Source organism: Vipera berus (assembly GCF_964194415.1).
Source record: "Vipera berus genome assembly, chromosome: 2".
Taxonomy (NCBI): domain Eukaryota; kingdom Metazoa; phylum Chordata; class Lepidosauria; order Squamata; family Viperidae; genus Vipera; species Vipera berus.
In genome coordinates, this window is record NC_138203.1 from 150,537,323 (window position 1) to 150,560,092 (window position 22,770).

The following is a 22,770-nucleotide window of genomic DNA, read 5'->3' on the forward strand; positions in this document are numbered from 1 at the left end:
GACTGGATGTGGGTTATTCCACCCATAGGAATTCCACCCACTCACTGTATAGGTATGCGGACGATACTTGCGTCAAGATCAAAACACAGGAATTGGAAGCATTCACCAAACATATCAACTCGGTGGACAGATACATCAAATTCACACATGAAGATGTTAAGGAAAATAGTCTAGCCTTGCTGGACTGTGCAGTATACATTAAGGAAGGCAGACGCCTTAATATCAAAGTTTACAGAAAAACCCCCCACACAGATCCATTTTTACATTTTGATTCTCACCATCCACTGGAGCACAAAATGGGCATTATAAGAACCTTTCATCACCGAGCTGAAGGCCTGTCTACCAGCAAAGAAAATGAAGTAAAACACATCAAGGAAGCCCTCAGAACTTGTGGCTATCCCAAGTGAGCCTCATCAAATCCCCCAAAAGACCCAGCAGACAAAAAAGAAAACAATAAACAAAGCAACGTAGTCATTCCATACATTGCAAGAATATCGGAAAAACTCAGGAGGATCTTCAGCCAACACAACGTATGTGCACACTTCAAACCCAAGAATCCACTAAGGCAGAAGCTTGTCCACCTCCAAGGATAAAAACCCCAGACACAAACTGAGCAACAGTACAATGCAGTGAGCCATGTGCAGTTCTGTACCTTGGGGAAACAAAACAATCGCTTCATAAACACATGGCACAACATGGGAGAACAAACCCATCAGGACAAGATTCAGCAGTCCACCTGCATTTAAAAGACAAAGGCCGTTCTTTTGAAGACAGCAAAGTCCACATTTTGGACAGAAAGGACAGCTGGTTTGAAAGAGGGCTCAAAGAGGACATCTATGTCAAAACTGAATAGCCCTCTCTCAACGGGGTGGGGTGGGGGAATACAACATCATCTATCTTCAGTCTACAACAGAGTATTTTTAACAGTTCCAAGAAGGCTCCACACCCATTTGCACTACTCAGGTGACCCTGACTACAAAGATAAATCTCCAGGTAGCCTCAATGACTCTCTAAAAGAATGCAAATGACCAGCTATCTGCAAGGAGTATAAATCCTTCCATTTCCCACCATCCAGTCAGAGGTGAAGAAGCTTCTTGGTTGAGAAGTGGAACGTCTTCAAAGAAAAACAAGAAAGTCCAGTTGCCTCGTGAAAAAGCATCTTTGAGCTATCTAAATCATACTTAGTTTATGTCTGAATACAAGAGAGAAATAAAGTTTCTGATAAATCAAAATATTTTATTACTGAACTCTTCTTCCCTTTGCATAGTAATTATTTCAGGCCTGTGTCTGCAGTGTTGCTGTCAAAAATGAGATTCTTGACATCTGTAACCTGCAAAATTATAAACTCGTTGAATCAGTGTAGTTTTTACTTCTTTTCTTCTGAGATCAATATGTGAGAGCAGAGACAATGGGGTTTTGTACATCAAGTCTCCTGATACTTTAGAAAGATGGTTTAGCTCTACCTGCTGTAACCCTGTAAAGAAAGATTTAACTATCTGATGTAATGTAAGAGACGGCTTATTTGTAGTGTAGAAAGGGATTGTAGAATTTACAATCATTGGATTCATCATTACTTGAATCTAAATGATTTAGGATTAGTGTGTTGAACTAGAGTCCCAGTAACAAGTATTTTATTTTTTTTACAAATGTAAGCAATTCTGTTCCAGAATTATGCATTTATTTCTCAAAAGAACCTTTTTTATGTTTGGATGATTTTTCTGTACTGTTTATTCACATTATCCCCATTTTCTGTTTGTATCTTCCTGTGTTTCCTTTCTCTAATTTTATTTTGTAGTTACTAATTTAAAAGCGTAGGTGTGTATTTCTGCTGAATGGCTACAAATAATTTCCAAGTTGGGGGTCTCTTCTCTTCTCCTCATCAGGTTCCTAGTCAGGAGTGGACTCTTCCCTGTAATCTCCATTCTCTCTCATTCCTTTTCTCTGTACCAGACTGAAGTTATATTTCTTCTTTTTTTATGTAAGTGCCATCTCTGCTACAGTTGTAAGGGAAAGGGGGAGGGCTGCCTTCCCCCCACCTCCTGGGCTTTAAATGCTATCATCCCAAATTAAATCTCAGAGCTGCCTAATGTCAAGTGGAAACTGCTTCACACGTGTCTTTTAAATTGTTGTTATTCTGAAAGTTTAGACTAAAGGTAAAGTTTCCCCCACACATGCGTGCTAGTCGTTTCCAACTCTAGGGGCCGGTGCTCATCTCCGTTTCAAAGCCGAAGAGCCAGCGCTTGTCCGAGGACGTCTCCGTGGTCATGTGGCCGGCATGACTAGACGCCAAAGGCGCACGGAACGCTGTTACCTTCCCACCGTCGTGGTCCCTATTTTTCTACTTGCATTTTTCACGTGCTTTCGAACTGCTAGGTTGGCAGAAGATGGGACGAATAACAGGCGCTCACTCTGCTACGCGGCACTCGGGATTCGACCTGCCAAACTGCCAACCTTCTGATCGACAAGCTCAGCGTCCTAACCCACTGAACCACCGCGTTTAGACTAGGAGGCTATAATCTTCAGTACTATTCAACTCTATAACCACTTGTTGTATTCCATTTTAAAATTATTTGCATTTAATAAATCTTTTCTTTTTAAAGTAAAAAAGTAATTAGAAATGCCAGACACAATAAAATGTTAAAATATTTTATTTTAGATCACATAAGCTTTATGATGAAAAACTACTGTGTACAAAATATAAAATCCTGCTCATCTCATTGCATCTCAAAATTATCCTTTTGCTCATCTTGGGAAAGTTAAGATGAGATCTTACCAAACAGGTGTTGTATAGGGCCCATAATTCCAGGTCTCCTCCTGATGGTATAAGAAGCCATCATGGTATTTAAAAGTTAAAATTGGGACAACTTATAATTGGAATTGGCACAGAAATCCATAATATAAACGCTTTAAAGTGTTTCCCGGACTTCCGGCGACGCCGAAGACAGCCGTTTTCGGGCTGCCCGCTCCGCAGCTGTGTTTTTCCATCGTAAACAGCGCCGATCAGCTGTTTAGATGGATTTGAAGCCCCCTCCTCGGGAGAAGAGGAGGGGGTGAGGCCCCAGGTAGGGGTTGAGCTCTCCGGGGCCGCCTGAGCTGAGAGTTTGGGCGGCTGAAGGATTGAGCCCCCCCGAAGCCTGGGTTGCTCCGAGCTGCGCAGCGCCCCTGCTCCGGGATTTATGGAGCAGAGCCAGGCGTTAGCAACCACCCCTGCCAAAAGGAAATACTTTTGATTATCAAGATGCAGGCAGAGCGGTACAGGAGGTCAAGGTGATGTGGACTCTTATCTTTACTCTCTAGCTCAATGGATTTTATAGCTTTAAAGTGAAAGTGCGCAATAAGTGAAAGTGGGGGAAGATGGCGGCTAAAACTTCTAAAGCTCTTCGGAGTGCGGGGTCTTCCCTGGTGCAACAGACTGTTGTGATTCAGGGTCAGCCTGTGGGTCCGGCAGCCGGGTCGGATGACTCGGATGACTCAGACGAGGGGGAGGAGGAGGGTGTTGAAGACGAACTTGCTGATGATGGCTTGGAGGCTTCGCAGAGCCCCCAGCCAGGGCCCTCTTACTTGGTGGAGACTCAGATGCGCGAGCCCGACAGTGCGGATGATGATGACCCACAGCTGGCCCTGTTCAAGGACGCCCGACGCAGGAGGCAGTCAAGTAGGAGCAAGCAGAGAAAGGCTGTGGGACTTCTCGGAAGGAGGCACAGGGAGGCCACGCCCAGAACTCTAATAAAGGGAGTGTTTGGGGAAGGGCTGGTTGCTGAAAGCAACCGCTCCGTTTGAGGATCAAAGCTCTGGTATCTTGTTTCATGTTTTGTTGTTTGTTTGTGTAATAAACTTGGCAGACGTTTTCCAGCCTCAGACGCTTTCCAGCCTCTGCCGTTTGTACAGGGGTTGCCTTTCTGCAAGGCCGGTAGCAGGCTGGTACAGAACACAGACCTCATTGCAAGCTTTGCTTCCTCCTGCACCTCCTCCGGCATTGACACTTAAGGATTTACAAGATGCTCTTGGAAAGCATTCACAATTGATGTCTGATATGATGGATGAAAAGTTGAAAAAGCTGGAGGAGAAAATGGAGGAGAAAATGGAGAAATTGGAGAAGAAGATGGAAGAGAAGTTTAGAGCAATGAGGGTGGACATGTTGTCTATGATTGAATCTGTAGCTGAATGTGTGCAACAGCTGGATGTAAAAGTGAAGGATCTCAGTCAAAAGAACTCTATATTAGAAGCAAAGGTATTAGAAAATGAAAAGATAAGGGATAAAATGGACGGAGAATTGAGCCTTGTTCAGTATCATCAGATGCAGTATGCTATTAAAATCAGGGGTTTAAAGGAGAATTGTAAAGAAGATTTAAAGCAGCTGATTTCTGAGGCTCTGGAAGGGGTATTGGGCCAGCCAGCATCTGAAATTGAGGGAAATATGGACAAAATTTTTCGTGTAAATTCATGGATTGCAAGACAGAGGAAGTTACCCAGAGATGTGGTGGTCTACTTCAGTGTTTTTCAACCTTTTTTGGGCAAAGGCACACTTGTTTCATGAAAAAAATCACGAGGCACTCCGAAAGGGGGGGGAGGGGAAATAGACATATTTTTCCAAGCTGTCTTTCTACCAGCTCGTTCTAGCTAGCCGTATCAGTTTCATGCCTTCCAAAGGAACCGAATGCCCAGCATGCATCTTTCCCCTAAATACCAATTTAAAATTGTATTCGAGTATATTATATGCAGATTGAACAATGACAAGAGATCCAAGAGCTTCCCCTTCAGAGGTCATGTGAACGGAAAAAAAAGTGTGAGCCGTCCCGCCAAGGCCTAAAAGAATACCATAAAGGCCAAGGTGGTCAAACTTCGCGGTATTGGAAGGAAGCGGGGTGGGGGGGAGAGAAAGGGGTTACCTTACGGCGTTTGCTTGTTCGTTCGTGTTTTGTTTTCTTTAGCGAGCCCAGATCTCCCAACTACCAACCTCCCTCCCGTTTCCTAAGCCACCCCACCCTGACAACCGCATAATCATCTCTTTGCGACAGCGGGACAAGAAAGGAGACTAAAGAGCGAGAGCGAAGCTCGCAGCTGCTGGAGAGCGCGCGGAGATGGGGAAGACACCCCATCTCAACCCGAGGAGCTCTCCGCGCCAAGCCTCCGTAGGGCTGGCACGACCAAAAAGGGGGAAGGGGGGGCTGCGTGCGAGGGGAAACACCCTGCCCAAATCGCACTTCGGCTGCTCTGCAAGCTGATGTGGGAAGGGAATCGCCGAGAACTTCCAGGCGGACACGAGAGAGACTGCCCTGCGGTGACAAGACTTGCAGCCCCTTTTTCTCCTCTTTCCCCCTTCCCGAGCCAAGCCCAAGTCACGGCAATAGCGGTCATGGCGCTCGCAAGAACAGTCACCCCCCCACTCCACCCCCGAAAAAGGGAAGGAGCCGAACGGAGAGGGGGGGGAGGGAAAAAAAACCACCTTCACCTTGGCTCCCAAGAGGCACGCGGCCGCCCTAGTCAACAAGGTCATGGCGAGCAGCGACCAAACTGGCGTGGCGGCGAAAGGGAAAGCAGAAGTCGCCGCCCTCGCGAGGGGAGAGTCTTTTTTAAAAAAAAATTCAAAGTTTTCAATTTTTCCCACGGCACACCAGGCAACATCTCGCGGCACACTAGTGTGCCGCGGAACAGTGGTTGAAAAACACTGGTCTATTTTACAAAGAGAGTAATTAGAGATGAAGTCATTCAAGCTGCTTATGATACTAAATTGGTAGTGGCTGAGCAAGAAGTTTTGGTTTTAAAAGAGATTCCTCTGAAGATTTTAAGGAGAAGGAAAGATTTTGCATTTCTTGTACAGGAACTTAAGAAATGTGATATTAAGTTCAGATGGGAGATTCCAGTTGGACTGGTGGTGACGCATGAAGGTAAAAGACATCGTTTGGTTACTGTGGCCCAGGCACGTGCTTTTTATAGCAATGTGTTAAAAGCAACCCCCCTATCATTTTTGGAAGCTGTAAAGGGATACGGCGAGGGAAAGCTTCAAGATGTTGCAGATAGACAGATAGAGGACAATGGTGTTGGAGGGGATCAAGATACAGTTTCATCGGATGTTGCAGGAGGCCAGAGGATGACGCGTGCCGCCCTAAGAAGAGCGAGACGAGAGCAAGAGCAAGACCAGCAGAAAGTTATGGAATCTCCAGAGTGTACTTACAGTGAAGCTGTGGGAGGGGCGCGGTCCAAAGAGGTTTTGGGGGTCATGACAGACGTGCTCCAAAAGCTTTGGGGCGTTAAGATTGGTGATTAAATTTTTAAATTAGAATGTCAATGGATTAAATTTATCATAGAGGAGAAAGGTTTTTTTTTAATATTTAACACAATTTAAGATTGATGTTATTTGCTTGTTAGAAAAGTATATTAGGGTTATAAGCACATAGGGGTGCTTATGTTTGTTTTTTGATTTTATACCCTGTATTTAGCTCTGGGAAGTCGGGGGGGGGGAGGAGGGAATGGGGGAGAGGGATAGGGAGGGTTGGGTGGGGGTGGGGGAGGGGGAGGGGGGGATTAAAGTCAAAATGTATTGTAAAACTTTTTAAATAAAGTGTTTCCCAATAGCTTTCTTTCAGCTGCTTCAGGAAAACAATAGTCATAAATTAAGAATAGATCACAGTCCACTTTTTTCTGTCTTCTCTTGTGCAAGAAATTTCAGGCAACAGCAGGATTATTACAGCTCTGAAAAGTAGGTCTCTGCAGTTGGTGTTAGCAATCATTAACTTGCCACTGGTATGGCTTTATTCTGATTTTTATGTGCTTTGCTTGGGCTGTTCAAAGTGCATACACCTGGCTGAGAGTAATCAGGGGTGAAGCTAGTCTGAGCACATTCTACCGTTGTTAGCCTTGTTAAATCAGAGGTGTACCTGCCTTGGCAAGTGCTCAAATGATAATATAAAATCATTAAGTTGGCTCTTAAGAATCTTACCAGTTCAGTCTCCTTATTAATCTCAGTTAATGCTTTTACTTTTCTTTCAGTAATAATATATTGCCACCTTGTGGCAAGCCAAACTACTAAACCTTTGAGGCTTAGGGAATTCTGTTTCCCCCCCCCCCTCTTTCAGTCGAAATAATATGTTGATTGGCATTCCAATATCAATTAGTCAACTGGTCCATTTCTGCTAATGTGAAAACCTTCCTCTATCGTTCATGCACGAGTAACTATAAAATTCGAAATTATGGCAATAATTACTTTTGCTGTTACCGTAGTTTCCGATAAAACATTTTCAATCAACTTCTTGCTTACTAAAGTGGCATAACTATAACAGTGGAATAGAATCACTTTTTAATTACTATACTGGGAAATATTGTTATATCTGAGTTAATTTGAGTGATTTGGAATGTAAAGCCTGTTTCCTCCATTGTTTGATATACAATTGACATAATTTTGTTATCAACTATATTTGATGGTACATCATATGGTAGCATTTCTCAATAGTAACTATCAAATTCATGGGGCACATAGAAGATGATATTCAGGAAAATAAATGATATGTATAATGTTCCTATGTATGTATTCTATTCAGAATATTTCCATTTCGGTTTAGATGTCTCCCTTGATCTCTTTATTGTGATTTTCAATTGTCTTCATTATATCAAAATAATGTTGTGTTATAGTTTATCTAAACTGTCTCAGTTATTCACATTTTTGTAATTTCTTTGAGATAAAATAATTATCAAAGTGATATTATAGTGGGAATTAGAAGAGACAACTTCTAATCACCAGGGTCAGCCAGGAGCTGATCTTGCTAAATATATCAAATTATTTTCAGATTTGCAAATTTGACAGCTGTGAATTGTTGCAGAATATTTCTGTTCAGCTTTAAATTAAATTTGTGGATATGTTCAGTTCTTTTTCCTTTCCCAATTTAACGTGTTGATTCTGAGCTGATCATGTATACCTAATACAAATTGTACCCCAGGGGATTCTGCTAATACAAACAGGATAGGTATAGAACAACCATCAGGTACTTTTCTGTCGTTCTGTCTAGGCTATCTTTAACAAATTCTTCATCTGTTATTTATTATTCTACAGTTCCTTGCTTCTTCTTTGTATTGCAAGCTGAGATCTGTTCTCTGTTTAAGGCCAGTCTTTTTTCTCATTTGCTTTTGATTATTTTGTGGCAACATTCTCTGTGCTCCCCATGATTACTTCGTTGACTTAATATAAAGATGGGAGAAGATAAAAGAGTCAGAAGATGGGCTATTTTTTCTATTACTTTGCTTGAGTACCTTAGTGTGAAAGAGATGAGATCAATTCAGAATAGTGGTTGGGAATTACCCATCTTCTCGTGATACTGCTTTTTCCCCAAGATAAGATTGTGGAGGATCGTCTCTTTCACATGAGATGTTTTGTCGGGCAGGTTATGGAACACCGTATCTTAGGCAGATCAATCTGGCTTCTTTAATTTTACTATAATGAGCTATTTTAAAGATACTTTAAATATTCTTAAGAATATTAAATCTATTTAACTTTTAAGGCTATTTTTTATTAATATATAAACATTTTGATTGTTAACTAGGATGTCTTTGAAAGAGAAAAGGCAGAAAACAATTTATTACTAATTAAAAATATATTCCTGTATAGAATTTAATATATAATTAATGCTATCTGCTCTTTTCACTATAATAGCATGTACTATAAGGTAAAAGGTAAAGGTTCCCCCGCACATGCGTGCTAGTCGTTTCCGACTCTAGGGGCCGGTGCTCATCTCCGTTTCAAAGCCGAAGAGCCAGCGCTTGTCCGAGGACGTCTCCGTGGTCATGTGGCCGGCATGACTAGACGCCAAAGGCGCACGGAACACTGTTACCTTCCCACCGGAGTGGTCCCTATTTTTCTACTTGCATTTTTACGTGCTTTCGAACTGCTAGGTTGGCAGAAGCTGGGACGAGTAACAGGCGCTCACTCTATCACGCGGCACTCGGGATTCGACCCGCCAAACTGCCGACCTTCAGATCGACAAGCTCAGCGTCCTAACCCACTGAGCCACCGCGTCCCTTAGCATGTACTAGCATGTGCATCTATGATTCTGCCTCCCTCAAAATTATTTTATTTTTTGAGCAAACCTTGCTCTCAAAGAAAGCTTGATGATTTTTTGAGGCTGTCCAGTTTCCTGGTATTGTTGGTCTTTTTAAGTTCTTCAGTTCCATAATTAAATGTTTAAACTGTACCATTTAAAGAAAAAGCATCTACTGTATATGAGCTTGTTTTTAATTTTTAAATTCCTTATTTGTGGTATACTTCTCCTTTTTATCAGGTATCAAGAGATGAGCGCAGTGATGTGGACAGCAGCTCTGATGATGACGATGTGACTTCAAACAACAGAAAAGGAATTCTGAAAATTCCAAGCAATGATCGCAATCGGATAAATGGCCATGTAATTAGTGACCAGTGGGCAGAAGAGTAAAAATGGGACAGCTGCCCCCACTCTAAAGATTTGAATTCAAATACCTAGAAATGCCCACAGTTACAAGAAATTTTTAATCAAACTGCCACATCATTCCCAAATCCTCCATGCACAGCATGGGCAATTTTGCACAGGATGAAGAAGCTGATTACTAGTGCAAAAACCTTTTTCAACTTTAACTTTTTAAAGAAAATAAGCCATTTTGTATTTAATGTTTGTTGAAATATGTAAGAGAGGAGGAAAGAAAGTAGGCTTCAGAACATATTTTCTTTGTTAAGCTTGATCACCAACAGGTTCTGTCTGCTTTACTGCATTCCAGGATATTTGGATAGTTAGTCCATATTTCTTGTAGGACCTACTTATGTCCTAGGATGCTAAACTGGGCTACACCTAAAACAACCTGGGGATTGTGGCAGTGAAGGATTTGCTTGTTAGTGCACGGCATATCAATGGTAATTTTTTTCTTCCTCATGTCATCTTACTGAGTGATAAGAAAGAGAAAGCTGGCATTTGTTATTTTTCTTGAGTGGTGCAGCATCTCCAAAGTCTTCATTGTGATTCCTTTTTTCTTTTTTACAAACACTGGATTTGAATTCATGTAAGAATTACCAAACAAAATGAGTAGTTTTCAGTGATAGGATTATAGGTAGGGATGACCAGTGTTTGTTGCTGACTGTCCCATAAAGATAAGTTGTGAACGTACCCATGTTTTGAGAAGAAAAGTTGTATCTCAGACGAACCTCCATCTTGCGTGATACTGCTGGGAAGCAGTGACTGTCTCAGAAGGACTGGATGGGTCTCTTGCCCCTACTTGCCTTTTATTCAATGGTACTTCAAAGGAGATGGAAGATGAGGAAGTGTTGTTAGGACTTGGGCTTTGGAAATCCCCTGAATTATCATCGTTTTATATTATTGTTTACTCTGTGATTAAAAAAGTGCTTGATGAATAGGACCTAAGGATTTTGTTTTATTGAGAAAGGTAATTTTCACTGTGGTCTTCGAGTTCTATTTTGCTAGCTTGCTGTTGTTAAGATTTAATGATGAAAAAGAATTATCATCTTGACACTGCAAAACAAATACCGGTAACTCGTGTTTGTGTCTCAGTAGGTATGATTGTTGATCTAACCCTAAGCATGGCCTTCTGTTGGCATGGATGATGATCCTATATTGCCTCTTAGACTGTTTAAATATAGTTTTCTTCATTACTTTTTATTTTTATTCTGGTGCAATGAAAATGGCTAGCAAAATCATCTGCATGCTAGGTAGCACATAGATTTAAAGAGCTGATGGAATACAAGGACCTACCTATAATCAACCGAAGAATGGTCAGGGAATAAATCATCACAATGCAAGAAATTCACATCTTTCAAAAGGTACTTAAACTATTCCCTACGCCAGAATAAACAATGTGAGATATGTTGTTTTAAAATTGGGACAGGAAGTTGATAAGAATGAAAAACTTACTCTGATTTAATGAGTTGATTCTGTTTGAGGAGGGAGGGGTTAAGGCCAGAAAGAAATGAAAACATATGGCAAATTATCTGTAAATAATTTTTTTAATAGTTGCTTCACAGTTTCTATTGTAGGAATGAGAGAGACTGTGAACGAAGAATGGAATGACAAATATCATACAGATATTTCCACTTTTTCAACACAATTTGAAATTCACATTCTTCATGGCAAAAATCCCAGAAGTTTCTGATAAAGCAAACCAGTCTTTCATTTATTACACATACTATGTGGTGTTGAGTGCTCATTACTTTGCATCATCAGCATTTATCCCTAGCTCCTTCAGTCGCTTATTTCTCTGATATGCCTGATATACACCACCACTCAGGAGGTAGCCACCATATAGAGTAAGAAGCATCATGGAGCTTGAAAAGGTCTTGTAGCCAAAGTCAGCCAGCTGCTTTGCAGAAACCATTTTTGCTGCAAAGAAAGCAAAGAACTTAAATCATAATTAAGACACCTTGAGGGGGGACAAATGCAACCCTTTTAAATATATACATTGTATAGAACTTGTTAAAAAACAAGCAGTACAGGGATGTTTGGAGTTTAGCTGAATAGAGCAAACCAAGTTAATGAAGGTTTAAAAAACTAGAATCACCTTGATCAGAAAAGAGAGTTCTCTATTACTATCATGATTTTTAATAACTGGATCTCCTCCACGCTAGTTGATAAAAAAAATACTTAAAATGTTATCTTTTCTTATAGCAGCATAGATACATAAAGTTCATAAAATTACTTCACAGAAAGAGTAGAGGAAGCTTGGCACCAACTTTCAGCAGAGGTGGATCAATCAACAGAAACTGAGTTTAAACATGCTTGGGATAAACACATGTCCATCATCTGACAATTTTTTTTAAAAAAATAAAAAATTCAAAGGGCACTCAATGAAACACTCAAGTTTTTTTGCCATCAGTTCTCTATGTTTCTAAATTCTGAAAAACATTTAAAATCTGCTGTCCTTGAGATCGAGTGCAGCATCTCATTCAGAACATGAATGGCTCAGGACAGCATTTTTTAGACAGGTCATACAACATGTGCTAAAAATAACCTGTAACAATTGAAATGTTTGTGCATGAACACACTGAAATTTAAAAATCACCTCTCTTGCAGCCCATCTCTTAAATAAGTGCTGGTCTGACACTGAAATGAGTTGCAGGTTACTACAGGACAAAGATACTCAAATAAGCTCCCAATGTCCCAAAGGTGCTTTTAAAAAGGCAATTTTCTTGTTTTTTTTTTCTTCCTTGAAAATATTTCACTTCTCAACCAAGAAGCTTCTTCAGTTCTTGAACTGAGATAACCATGACCTGGATGATTGAGAATCTCCATAGACAAGCCTCCCAATGGATTATAGCGATGCTAGGGGCAAAAGACTACTCATGCAAAGACAGTTAAGAAAAGACAGCTAACATTTTTGCCTTTAAGGCCACATGTATTGGCTGGAGGCCTAATAGATGCACACACAGTCTCCACGCAGCAGGCTGGTTAGGAGAAAGTCAAAGCCACCACCCTGTCATTTACCAATGTTGAATCAATTGTTGATTTTCTGGAAGGTCCAGCAACCAACCGGAGTCCTCTCAAGATAGAAGCTAAAAGCTCAGATTCCTTTTATTCTGACAGGATGCCACAGTTCTTGGGTTTCGCAGTAAGAGGATGATTTCTTATGAATAAAACCATATATTATATATTAATATATAAGCCAGACACAGATTTCTCACCATCAGAGCTCGACTGGGTGGACCTTTAAAAAATGGCCTGCAAACTATGATAGCAACAATGCTAGTAAATTGGCAATGGCTGCCTGTGGAAGTTTGCACGGCAGGCAGCCCACTTAATGCCCAAGCCTGCATTAAATGATGGCAGTAATAAAAAATGTTCTGATAGTGCTTTGGAAAATATTTCAATTCATTATATTTCATATAAGTTTAAATTGTGCCAGCAGCCTAAAGGAGTAGGAGTAGGAGAGACATAAAAGTATTCTTGAACTAAGGGCTTTAAAGCTTTATCAATACTATTTTGAATTTTGCCTGGAAATACAAGCTGATAACTGGCAGTTTAATAGTTGTTGTTGTTGTTAGTTGCGAAGTCGTGTCCGACCCATCGCGACCCTATGGACAATGTTCCTCCAGGCTTTCCTGTCCTCTACCATCTTCTGGAGTCCATTTAAGCTCACGCCTACTGCTTCAGTGACTCCATCCAGCCACCTCATTCTCTGTCGTCCCCTTCTTCTATTGCCCTTAATCTTTCCCAGCATTAGGCTCTTCTCCAGTGAGTCCTTCCTCCTCATTAGGTGGCCAAAGTATTTGAGTTTTAGCTTCAGGATCTGGCCTTCTAAAGAGCAGTCAGGGTTGATCTCCTCTAGGACTGACCGGTTTGATCGCCTTGCAGTCCAAGGGACTCGCAGGAGTCTTCTCCAGCACCAGAGTTCAAAGGCCTCAATTCTTTGGCGCTCAGCCTTTCTTATGGTCCAACTTTCACTGCCATACATTGCAACTGGGAAGACCATAGCCTTGACTATACGCACTTTTGTTGACAGGGTGATGTCTCTGCTTTTTAGTGTGCTGTCTAGATTTGCCATGGCTTTCCTCCCTAGGAGCAAGCGTCTTTTAATTTCTTAACTACAGTCCCCATCTGCAGTGATCTTGGAGCCCAGGAAAATAAAATCTGTCACTACCTCCATTTCTTCCCCATCTATTTGCCAGGAATTGAGAGGGCCGGATGCCATGATCTTGGTTTTCTTAATGTTTAGTTTCAACCCAACTTTTGCACTCTCCTTCTTCACTCGCAACAAGAGACTCTTCAGTTCCTCTTCACTTTCTGCCATTAGAGTGGTATCATCTGCATATCTTAGGTTGTTGATATTTCTTCCAGCAATCTTAATTCCAACTTTTGATTCATCTAGCCTTGCCTTTCTCATGATGTGCTCTGCATATAAGTTAAATAGGCAAGGCGACAGTATACAGCCTTGCCGGACTCCTTTCCCAATTTGGAACCAATCAGTGGTTCCGTGTCCAGTTCTCACTGTTGCTTCTTGGCCCGCATATAGGTTTCTCAAGAGACAAATAAGATGTTCTGGTACTCCCATCTCTTTAAGAACTTGCCACAGTTTGTTATGATCCACACAATCAAAGGCTTTAGCATAGTCAATGAAGCAGAAGTAGATGTTTTTCTGGAACTCTCTAGCTTTCTCCATGATCCAGCGTATGTTGGCAATTTGATCTCTAGTTCCTCTGCCTCTTCGAAATCCTGCCTGTACTTCTGGTAGTTCTCGATCCACATACTGCTGGAGTCTAGCTTGTAGGATTTTAAGCATAACTTTACTAGCATGAGAAATGAGTGCAATGGTGCGATAGTTTGAACATTCTTTGGCACTGCCTTTCTTTGGAATTGGAATGTAAACTGATCTTTTCCAATCCTGTGGCCACTGTTGAGTTTTCCAAATTTGCTGGCAAATTGAGTGTAGGACTTTTACTGCATCGTCTTTTAAGATTTTGAATAGCTCAACTGGAATACTGTCACCTCCACTAGCTTTGTTGTTGCTCAGCTTTCCTAAGGCCCACTTCACTTCACATTCTAGGATGTCTGGCTCGAGGTCAGTGACCACCTCATTGTGATTATCAGGGACGTTAAGCTTATTCTTGTATAGTTCTTCTGTGTAATTTTGCCATCTCTTCTTAATCTCTTCTGCCTCTGTTAGGTCCCTGCCATTTTGGTCCTTTATCATGCCCATTTTTGCATGAAATGTTCCCTTCATCTCTCCAATTTTCTTGAAAAGATCTCTGGTCCTCCCTATTCTATTGTTTTCTTCTATTTCTTTGCACTGTTCATTTAAGAAGGCATTCTTATCTCTTCTAGCTATTCTCTGGAATTCTGCATTCAATTGGGCGTATCTTTCTTTTTCTCCCTTGCCTTTTGCTTCCCTCCTTTCCTCAGCTATTTGCAAAGCTTCCTCAGACAGCCATTTTGCTTTCTTGCATTTCTTTTTCTTTGGGATGGTTTTAGTTGCTACCTCTTGTACAATGTTGCGAACCTCTGTCCATAGTTCTTCAGGCACCCTGTCTATCAGATCTAATTCCTTAAATCTATTTGTCACCTCTACTGTATATTCAACAGGGATATGATTTAATTCATATCTGACTGGCCTGGTGCTTTTAATAGTACTTTTGCAATATGATCTTGCCTGTGAGTACCCTTCAACTATCTCACTGCTGTACTATAGACAACATGCAGTTTTCAAAATCTTTTAAGGGTTTTCCTGGGATCTGATGAGAGAGATATTGCAAAATCCACATTTGGGGGTTAAGAAAATACATTAAAGTAAGCACATCATTATTTTTTTCATTTCCTACCAAGAATCATTCACTACTAGTCAATACAAGATAATATACACCACTCCCCTCCTTTTCCTGTACACACAGCAATTTGAAAATAGGAAAACATTGCAAAAGGTTTACACACACAAACACTAGACTAACTTAAAATTGCTTTAATTGCCTTTGGTTTTCCAAGATGCAATACTGAATTAATATATATGTACACATGGTTATTTCTGAATACTCTAATCATATCCTACCATACTTAGCAGACAAAAGCAAAACTCTAAAAACAGTTGCTAGCTTTTGGCAAATATTGCTCTATCTTCTATTATCTTCAAACCCTAAGGCCTACATTGAATAAAGTGCCATGTAGCTGCCTCCTTTTTGGTTTTGGCACACTTTTCTAGATTTTGCCCTTTTCCATTAAGCTTATTTTCCACTATCTCAGGAACAAAACAAAACTTCAGCTATATAACCCTGCCCAGTCCATTTTAGATACTGTATACCAGCCACTATTGCTTTTTACTAATGCCAGCAATATATCTTCCAGCAGCGTGACATTTAATATTCTAGCTATGACACCCCTATCAAGTTCTCACCCCAGTTGTTCTTCTCACAGTCCCCTCTACTTTTCTTATAAATTCACTTCTGATGCCAGCTCAATAATCCTTTGTTTTATTACTACCTCCTAATAAAAGCTTATCTTACTAGATAGCACAAAGTGTTTATATGGATGTCTCCATCAATACATAATCATCCACCAGGCAGCCATGGGTGAATGCAAGCTTTCACTGTATTCTCAAACACAGAATGCTCAAATGGTGTATTTTAGGCAAAACTTAGGCTTCTATTATCAAAGTCAGTTCCAACTTTGTTAAAGCAAATACATTTGGTGGAGAAGACTATTACTGTACTTCAATCCACAGACATAAGGACAAAGTGAAGAAAGAACATGGTCTTCTTTTAACATTTAAACTTTTCCATGTGCCAGGAACCTTTCGAAAAGCAGATGCTATTTCATTGCCATTCTAAAGTAGACCAGTACAATATAGTTTGACCCAGATTTTTTCCATCAGAGTAGCATGATGGCTGAGAATAGTAATAGCACTGGTATGGACTTTCCTTAGGAATTTAACTTGGCCATGAAAGTAAATCTAAGTAAGGAAAAGCAGCATTTTTGTTGAGCAATATTTAAATTACCCCCAATAAAATACAAATGGGACATGATCTCATCCAAATCTCTTAATATATATACATTATGTTTAAATCTCGCACCTGACTGGCTAGAAGACACTCTTGAATTTTGCAACGGGGAAGGAAATTTCAAACTATCTCCATGCTTACCACAGAAATTAAAAACAGAAAAGTGATGACAAAAAAGACATAGTGGTCCATTAAAACCCTTTTGAGTCTTTTGTTTTCTTTTTTATGTTTTTTGTCAGATGGTGGTCATGTATTTATCAAGCATAAATTCAGTTAGTGATGACTGACCTATTACCTCCATGGAATGTTGGTTCCAGGTTTTCACTACTCTTTCTGTGAAGTACAGGTAATCCTCGATTTACAACAGTTCATTTAGTGACCAAAGTTACAACAGCACTGGAAAAGTGACTTATGACCATTTTTCACACTTATTTTTTATTTTTTTTTAATTTTAATTCCATTTATATCCCGCCCTTCTCCGAAGACTCAGGGCGGCTTACAAGCTTAGCAGTAGCCTTCATTCTATGTATATGCCTGCTTATTAGGGCTTTCACACACACCCCAAGCGGCATTATTACAAAGTCAGCTTATTGCCCCCAACAATCTGGGTCCTCATTTTACCTACCTCGGAAGGATGGAAGGCTGAGTCAACCTTGAGCCTGGTGGGATGCGAACCTGCACTAATTGCAGGCAGCTGGTGTTACTTAAAGAGGCATTAGCCCACTGTTCCACCAAGGCTTATGACCATTGCACCATCCCCATGGTCACATGATTTACATTCAGATGCTTGACTACTGGTTCATATTTATGACTGTTGCAGTGGCCTGGGGGGTCATGTGACCATCTTTTGCAGCCTTCTGACAAGCAAAGTCAATGGGGAAGCCAGATTCACTTAACAACCATGTTACTAATTTAACAACTGCAACGATTCGCTTAACAAATGTGGCAAGTCATAACATGAGACAAAACTCACTTAAGAAATTTCTCAGCAACATGAATTATGGGCTCAGTTGTGGCCCTAAGTCGAGGATCACCTGTGGTTGAGGAAATACATTAGAATTCAGCGTCCATCCCCTTCAGACATCCTTAACACACACCCATCTCTTTCCTATCTGAGGATTATGAGACCTTAAGAGGCTAGAAACCAAAGAGAGCCCGAGTTCCTTAAGCACACAGCCAACCTTGGGCCAGTCACTCACTCTCTCTCTCTCAACCCTAAGAAGGAGACAGAAGCAAATCATTTGCAAAATCTTGACGCTCTCCACCCCACCCCACCCCACAAAAAATACTGACTCAAAGGCGACCCCCCCCCCAAAAAAAAACCCTAACAGAGCATTCTGGCCGTTACAAAGACGGATCAGAAGCGCCTCTTCCTCCCCTCCCCCATCTAGATCCAGAGAGTCAGGAGGACGAGCCCGGGCAGGCGTCCCTTCGTCTCGTGACGCCCGGGCTGCAAACGCCAGCGGCTGCAACCTCCTCGCTAGGCTCTCCTGGGCTCTGAGAGCGATTTCTATAACGGTTTAAGAGTTCAGCCGTTAACTATACTCGCCAGTAATAACATACCCGCAAGGATTCCCTCCGCTGCTTGGCTTTGCGGCCGCGCAACGCGGACTTCTTCTACTTCCGAGTTCAACGCGGCTAACGCCGTAACTTTCACTTGGCTAACTCCCCTCCCCTCGGGAAAAGAGATGTCCTATCAGGAGGAGCTCGATGCGTAGACGTAGACATAAACGTAGGAAAAAGTTGAGACTTCCAAACCTGGGTCTGACAAGGGAACACGCTCTCCTTTTCCTCCACCTTCCTCAGGACCGAGGGCGATTCCTCTACCAGGGGTAGGCAACCTCGGCTCTTTTATGACTCGTGGACTTCAACTCCCAGAATTCCTGAGCCAGCTATGCTGGCTCAGGAATTCTGGGAGTTGAAGTCCACGAGTCATAAAAGAGCCGAGGTTGCCGACCCCTGAATGACCTGGGTTAGGTTTCATGCTCTCGTGCAAACTAAAAGATAGCAACCAAGAGGGGAATCTCTGAGATTGTCAGCTTGGGTTTTACTTTATGAGGAAACCGTTTTTTAAATTCTTAGACGCCGGAGCCTGTACAATTTGAAAAGCTGTAAGAGAAAGCAGCCTTTTGACTTCCTCAGCTCAACCTCGTGTGCCGCGCCCGACGCTCCAGATCGTGAAAATGCAGCCTTCCGCAAAATTGCATTGACGCTCATGTTTAAGGGCCTTGGAACGGTTAATCGTGCCATCGAGTCCTTTTCCTGACGACCACATAGCTTTTCCTCCACGATTACAGCTTTAAAGCAGCAATATATTTATATATAGATAGATTATACATTTTAGCCAGGAGACAAGATGCGATGCTACTCGATGCATTATTTAACTTTTTATTTATTAGGTTTATTTGCCTCCCATCTCGTTTTGAAGCGACTCTGGACGGCTTGCAGCATTAAAAGCAATTTTATAGTCAGCTTTCTCAGGATTCCAGACCTATAATGTACGGCATCTAAAGGCGACAATACATTGTATTCCATGTGTGAGTCTAAGTGCTATAACTCTATGCGTGCTGGTATCGTCTCACGAGGCTGATGCTGCGGTGCATACTGGGGCTTGTAGTTTTTAGTGAGTTTCCCTGCCCTCACGATCTCCGTTTCCATGTTGGGAAAAATGTGTTAAAATAGGACTACTGTGCCTGAGGTGCAAAGTACAGATGGTGACAAGTTGGTAATAGATTTATTCCTATAAACAATCTTTGTCCCTTATTGTTATCTTTATATTTTTCGCAATATAAATAGCCCTATGTAGAGGTGTAGGTCTATTTCAGGGATAGGCAACCTTGGTTGTTTTATGACTCATGGACTTCAACTCCCAGAATTCCTGAGCCAGCTGGTCTATACATATGCTGTATGTTGTTGTTGTTGTTGTTAGTTGCGAAGTCGCGTCCGACCCATTGCGACCCTATGGACAACGTTCCTCCAGGCCTTCCTGTCCTCTACCATCTTCTGGAGTCCATTTAAGCTCACGTCTACTGCTTCAGTGACTCCATCCAGCCACCTCATTCTCTGTCGTCCCATTCTTCTCTTGCTTTCAACATTTCCCAGCATTAGGCTCTTCTCCTGTGAGTCCTTCCTTCTCATTAGGTGGCCAAAGTATTTGAGTTTCAGCTTCAGGATCTGACCTTCTAAAGAGCAGTCAGGGTTGATCTCCTCTAGGAGTGACCGGTTTGATCGCCTTGCAGTTCAAGGGACTCGCAGGAGTCTTCTCCAGCACCACGGTTCAAAGGCCTCAATTCTTTGGCGCTCAGCCTTTCTTATGGTCCAACTTTCACAGCCATACATTGCAAATGGGAAGACCATAGCCTTGGCTATACGCACTTTTGTTGACAGGGTGATGTCTCTGCTTTTTAGTGTGCTGTCTAGATTTGCCATGGCTTTCCTCCCCAGGAGCAAGCGTCTTTTAATTTCTTGGCTGCAGTCCCCATCTGCAGTGATCTTGGAGCCCAGGAAAATAAAATCTGTCACTACCTCCATTTCTTCCCCATCTATTTGCCAGGAATTGAGAGGGCCGGATGCCATGATCTTGGTTTTCTTAATGTTTAGTTTAGTTTAGTATGTTGTATATTGTATGTATATGTTGTATATGGTATGTTTAGGTGTGTGTCATGTATGTGCTCACTTTGAGAGCAGGCAACTAAATTTCATTTTTGATGTGTGTCGTCGTGCCCACAGTAAAAAAATGACAATACAGGTTTTCTTATCTTAGTTAAGGGCCGCAATACCGCTGGAGTGAGCTAGAGTTTACATGCAATTAGAAACAGAGGGGCCAGAGGGACGTTACCCTTTTAGGACCACAAATTAGGAAGTCCAAAATGAAAAGGGAAGACCTAGTGAAAGCATTAGTCCGGTCGCTGCAAGGACATAAGAAACGCTTTGTTGCCATCATGTGGTGGGTGTGAAGTTTTCGGTGGAAATAAGTTGCTCTGTTTCTTCCGAGTCACTTCCGACTGAGCCCTGAGAGTGAATTTTAATAGTTATTTCATATTTAATATTTACTTGAAATTAGCTGGCTGCTATCCTCCTGTTAGCAAAACGACATCATTTAAGACATGCCTTAAGAGTCTAGAGACCACTCCTTTTGCTTATGATGGGATATGGTTAAGATGCATGGAAAATGCACTACCTTAAAATGTATTAATATTGTGACTTATCTTTAATGGGATTGAGAAAAATTTGATGCTATTTACATTAGTACAATCTTCATGCACTACAATCTTAAATCACTAGGAATAATATAAAAGTAGAAGAGTTACAAGAACTTTTTAAGTGAAAGCTGAATATTCCAAGAACGTTTTTTGTTACAACAGTCTAATACTGTCACATCTCTAGAAATTAATAATATACTGAGGAAGTCTTGATAAGAGCAAAATTAGACATGATATGCCACTGTCTTAAGTTGGACAGTGAAGAAATAAGTCAGCAATAAAATCAATTCTTCAGAATTACTTGCTGGTGAAGGGTGCAATGGGTTCCATTGTCTGCTGGTGAACAAACTAATCTTTATTGGAGGAAATCAGACTTAAACATATAACAATGCTATAATTTTTCTGTTTTGGACACGTGATGCAAAAAGAAAGGTTGTTAAAGATTTTGGGTTTAGAAAATGCAAAAACGGAAGACCAGCAAGGTGATATATATCATTCTAGAAATAATTATCCATAGGGCTACCATATTTTGACAGCAATTAACAGCAACAGAGTATGTCACATTTGACACCTTGCCTCTCATTATCTAGTAGCCAGCCCCATTGTAACCACAAGGGCTTATGTGTGCTTTTGCATTGCACTATAAAGGAAGAGCTGAAATAGTTTAATAAAATGAACTTAGTGCTACCTCCCATTCCAAAAATGTATTTGAACTCATTTTATTTGCAAAGTCAATGCACATAGTCCTTGCTTGCAAACCACTTGTTCGGTGATTATTCAAAGTTATGACAGCTCTGAAAAAAGGAGATTTATGACTGATCCTTGAAGTTGCAGTTGTTGTAGTGTCACTGTAGTCACATGATATGGATATTTGGCAACCCGTGTGCACCTATGATATCCAGAGTGTCCCACAGTCACATAATCATCATTTGTACATAATTTACTTTTAATTTTATGATATCCTATTCCTGGTACTTTTCTTTATTGAATCTTTGAGTCTTTCCTTTCTGTATGCTCCCTCACCTGGCAGCAGCCACCTATCTGCCCACTGGCCTGCTTGCAAGCCACGGGGGACTTGCAGTTTCCCACAGGCTTCCCCTTTCATTTTGCTTGTTGAAAGTTGTGAGGATCGTCTTGTTCAAGCAACACAAGGGGCGTGCCAGGTTTGCTGTTGCTAAGCAATGTGATTGTGTGACCTCACACTTTATAACCACATTGCTTAGCGATGGAATTTCTGGTCCCAGTTATCGTTGTTAAGCAAGGACTATTTTTAGCTATCCGAAAAAGTTTAATTTTTTGCCAACCCAGAGTCATTCAATAGACCTCTAGCAGCTGAGTGGCATAACCTTTCAGCTCAGTGACACAAATGAAAGGGACATGGTGGTTTGGAAAGAAGATTGTTAACATTAGTTTGCTGCAGAAACCCGTCTCTAGACCCCCATCTCTTTCTAAATATCATGTATGTCTACCTGGAAAGTGTTGAAATTGCATGCAGAGGACTGAGGGATACTTACTACATCTCAAAAATGTAAGGTCTACATTCATAATTGGGAGCATGTAGTTTTGCTTATGTGGCTTGTATTAATTATCTCACTTTTGTCACCAAGGAATTATTATGGAAGTATAAGGATTGTTTAATTACATGTTGACAAAGAACACGATCTATTTATGCTTGTTTACACACACTTCTCTGGATCTGTTCTAACATGATGCTTTCTTTTAAAGTCAATTTTACCTATTCTTCCCCTTGGAAACAGTGAGAGGGTAATTTTGTCTTCTCAGCGCTTTCATTAAAACAGATCCACACATTCTAAAAATATGTAATCTTGTGATGCCACACTTGATCTTAGCCAAAAGGCCGAGTCTTGTGATGCAGTTTTTGCTTGAGTAAACGATCATTTGCAGATTCTGAGAACTGTCTGCTTCTCTAAGAAGGACGGGATCTAACTCTGCTGCCTTTATCCTTCCAAGTCCAACAAATACTGGATTGTCTAGTTTACACTGTCCGTTTCTTTTCAAGACTGAGAACAGTCCATAACAGACTGCTGTGCTGGCAGAACATAATTCCAAATAGCAAAGGGAAGACTTTTTATAGCAACAGAAAAGGGCAGGAGAATTGCC

General features: G+C 41.1%; 1 protein-coding gene and 1 long non-coding RNA gene across 2 annotated transcripts in view; one reads left to right on the forward strand and one right to left on the reverse strand.

Annotated features, from left to right (window-relative positions):
• The window catches only part of CERS5 (ceramide synthase 5), a 54,904-nt gene extending 44,533 nt beyond the window's left edge, over positions 1 to 10,371 (forward strand). Inside the window, exon 10 of the mRNA XM_081321424.1 lies at positions 9,270 to 10,371. Coding sequence (XP_081177550.1) covers positions 9,270 to 9,419 — 150 coding nt within the window. The 3' untranslated portion in view covers positions 9,420 to 10,371. The remainder of the gene's footprint in view (positions 1 to 9,269) is intronic.
• A 2,082-nt stretch (positions 10,372 to 12,453) lies between these two features.
• LOC308664210 lies at positions 12,454 to 18,199 on the reverse strand. Its single transcript, XR_014025627.1, has 3 exons — positions 18,011 to 18,199; positions 17,421 to 17,481; positions 12,454 to 12,588 (listed from the first exon to the last, which is right to left on the reverse strand). It is a non-coding gene; the product is annotated as an uncharacterized lncRNA (long non-coding RNA).
• Between the last annotated feature and the right edge of the window lie 4,571 nt (positions 18,200 to 22,770).